Raw genomic sequence first — 2,527 nt, forward strand, 5'->3', positions numbered from 1 at the left:
CACATGAACATGACTCACCCAAGAGCTATCGGATATGGGATAAATCAACCCAACATCTAATAGTTTAACAACCTCTTTCCTAACCACTTCCTTCATTGTGGGATTTAGTCTTTTTTGGGGTTGCACCACTGGTTTGTGACCATCCTCCATGATAATTTTATGCATACATACCATAGGGCTTATCCTCTTCAAGTCTTCTATTGCCCATCCCATTGCACTTTTGTGCTTCTTCAGAACCTTGACGAGCTTGTCTTCTTGGGAAACTTCTAGATTATAGCTTATAATAGTCGAGCATTTCCTTTCAGAATCTAGAAAAACATACTTGAGTTTTTCAGGCAATTGTTTCAGCTCAGGCACTTTCTTGTCTCATATTTCTTTTCCTTAACCTGGGGTTCCCTCAAGTTTTCCCATCGGAGTGATCGGGATCCCTTAAAGGGTGGTTGTGTTGCCATCATAGTTAACACTTCCCTCTCCTTTTCATCAACTTCTTGAGTGTCTTTAGAAATTGATAAACTTAGAACTCTCTCCAAGGGCAATTGTGGTTCACCTAAAGGATTATTTTGTAGAACCATTTGATCAATCACCTCTATGTGTTGGCTGGTAGCCACATCATCTTTGTATCTCATGGTGTTACGCACATCAATTTTTAACTCTTCATCGTAAACTTTTAGAGTCATGGTGCCCTCTTCTATATCTATCAAACATCTTCCGATCTCCAAAAATGGTCTACCAAGAATGAGTGGTATCTCTTCATCTTCCGACATTTCTAAGATGACAAAATCCACCGGAAATACAAACTTATCAATCTTCACAAGAACATCTTCCACCACTCCATAAGGTCTCTTCACAAAGTGGTCACCAAATTGAAGTGTCATTATGGTATCTTGCACTTTTCCAATCCCCAACCTCTTGTAAATGGATAACGACATGAGACTCACACTTGCCCCCAAGTCTATAAGGGCCTTTTTGAAAAACCTATCCCCGATAGTGCAAGGGATAGTTACCGAGCCTCGATCTTTCTTCTTCACTGGAATCGTCATACCCTGCAAAATTGCACTACAAGTTTCGGTTAGTACAATAGGGTCAGTGTCAGTGCTCCTCTTTTTAAAAATAATATCCTTCATAAATTTAGCATAAGAGGGCATTTGTTCAAGTGCCTCTAAGAACGTAATGTTAATCTCAAGCTTTTTGAACATCTCCAAAAATTTCTCGAAGTTCTTCTCATGTTGCTCTTTCTTCTTATTTCTTGTGGGGAAAGGGAGTTTGATAACCAACTTTGATTCACTAACTTTTTCTTTAACCACCAGTTTAGGTACCACCACCTCTTCACTCCCAACCTCATTTTCTTTTATTTCCAACTCAACTTCAAGCAATTGGTCTTCTTGGTCATCATCTTTCTCAGGGACTTGTTTCGATTTACCACTCCTTGTGGTTACAACACTCACATTATTATGCTCTCGTGGATTTGTAACTGTAGCACTCGATAATGCACCCGGTGTTTGAGAACCCGCAAGTTGTTGAGCAATCTGACTCATTTGCACTTCCAGATTTTTTATTGAAGTACCAGTGTTTCTCAGATTACTTCTAGTCTCCTCTTGAAATTGTGAACTTTGAGCCGTCATTTTTTCAATGGCAATTTCCCAATTTGCTTTTCTTGGAACCTGTTGTTGAAATTGTTGTTGGGATTGGTGAAACTGCTGCTGGTAAGGTTGCTGTTGTTGTGGTCGATACTGTTGTTGTGGTTGGCTTTGATATTGGGTGGGCGCTTGCTTATGAGCATTTCCTTGCTGGTCCTTCCAGGAAAATTTTGGATGATTTTTCCACCCAGGATTATAAGTATTGGAGTAAGGGTTGTTCTGCTTCAGAAAATTAATCTCTTCTACCTGTTGTGCAGTTGCCACACAATGCATGGCGAAGTGAGGTCCCCCACAAATTTCACAACTAACTGCTTGAATAGGTTGAACTAGTTGAACTTGTGCCACCGTTTGAGTGTCAAGAGCCATTTTCTTGATTCATCGCTCTACTTCGGCTGTTATTTTATCTTCCATCTTCACCACTTAATTTGCTAGCTTGAGATCAATGATACCTTCAGGTTGACTTATAATGCGGTCATAGAGCTCCAGATGTTCATTTGCTGCAATGGCTTCAATGATTTTCTTTATTCCAGTGGCTATTGTAAAATTTGTTGAGCCATCGGCAACTGTGTCTATGAGTTGCTTAGTCTTCATTCTAAGGCCATTCACAAAATTTTGCATCTGTTCAGTTGCATCCATGTTATGAGTAGGACATGCAACCAACAATCGTTTGAACCTCTTGTAAGCGTGTCCGAGTGACTCTCCTTCCTTCTGTTTGAAAATAACAATATCATATCTCTTACGGATATACACAGAAGCAGGGAAGTACTCATTCAAAAATGTTGTCTCCATTTGTTGCCAAGCTGTTATGCTTCCCGCGGGTAAAGAGTAAAACCAGTCTTCGGCATCTTCCGATAGTGTAAACGGAAACATCACCAACTTTTTAGCTTCCT

At 40.0% G+C, this 2,527-nt stretch overlaps 1 protein-coding gene across 1 annotated transcript; it reads right to left on the bottom strand.

Annotated features, from left to right (window-relative positions):
* Positions 1-344: 344 nt before the first annotated feature.
* LOC127094562 (uncharacterized) lies at positions 345-2,003 on the bottom strand. Its single transcript, XM_051033383.1, has one exon. It carries the CDS (start codon positions 2,001-2,003, stop codon positions 345-347), a length of 1,659 nt encoding a protein of 552 aa, XP_050889340.1.
* Between the last annotated feature and the right edge of the window lie 524 nt (positions 2,004-2,527).

This window comes from Lathyrus oleraceus, chromosome 6, assembly GCF_024323335.1.
Source record: "Lathyrus oleraceus cultivar Zhongwan6 chromosome 6, CAAS_Psat_ZW6_1.0, whole genome shotgun sequence".
Lineage (NCBI taxonomy): Eukaryota > Viridiplantae > Streptophyta > Magnoliopsida > Fabales > Fabaceae > Lathyrus > Lathyrus oleraceus.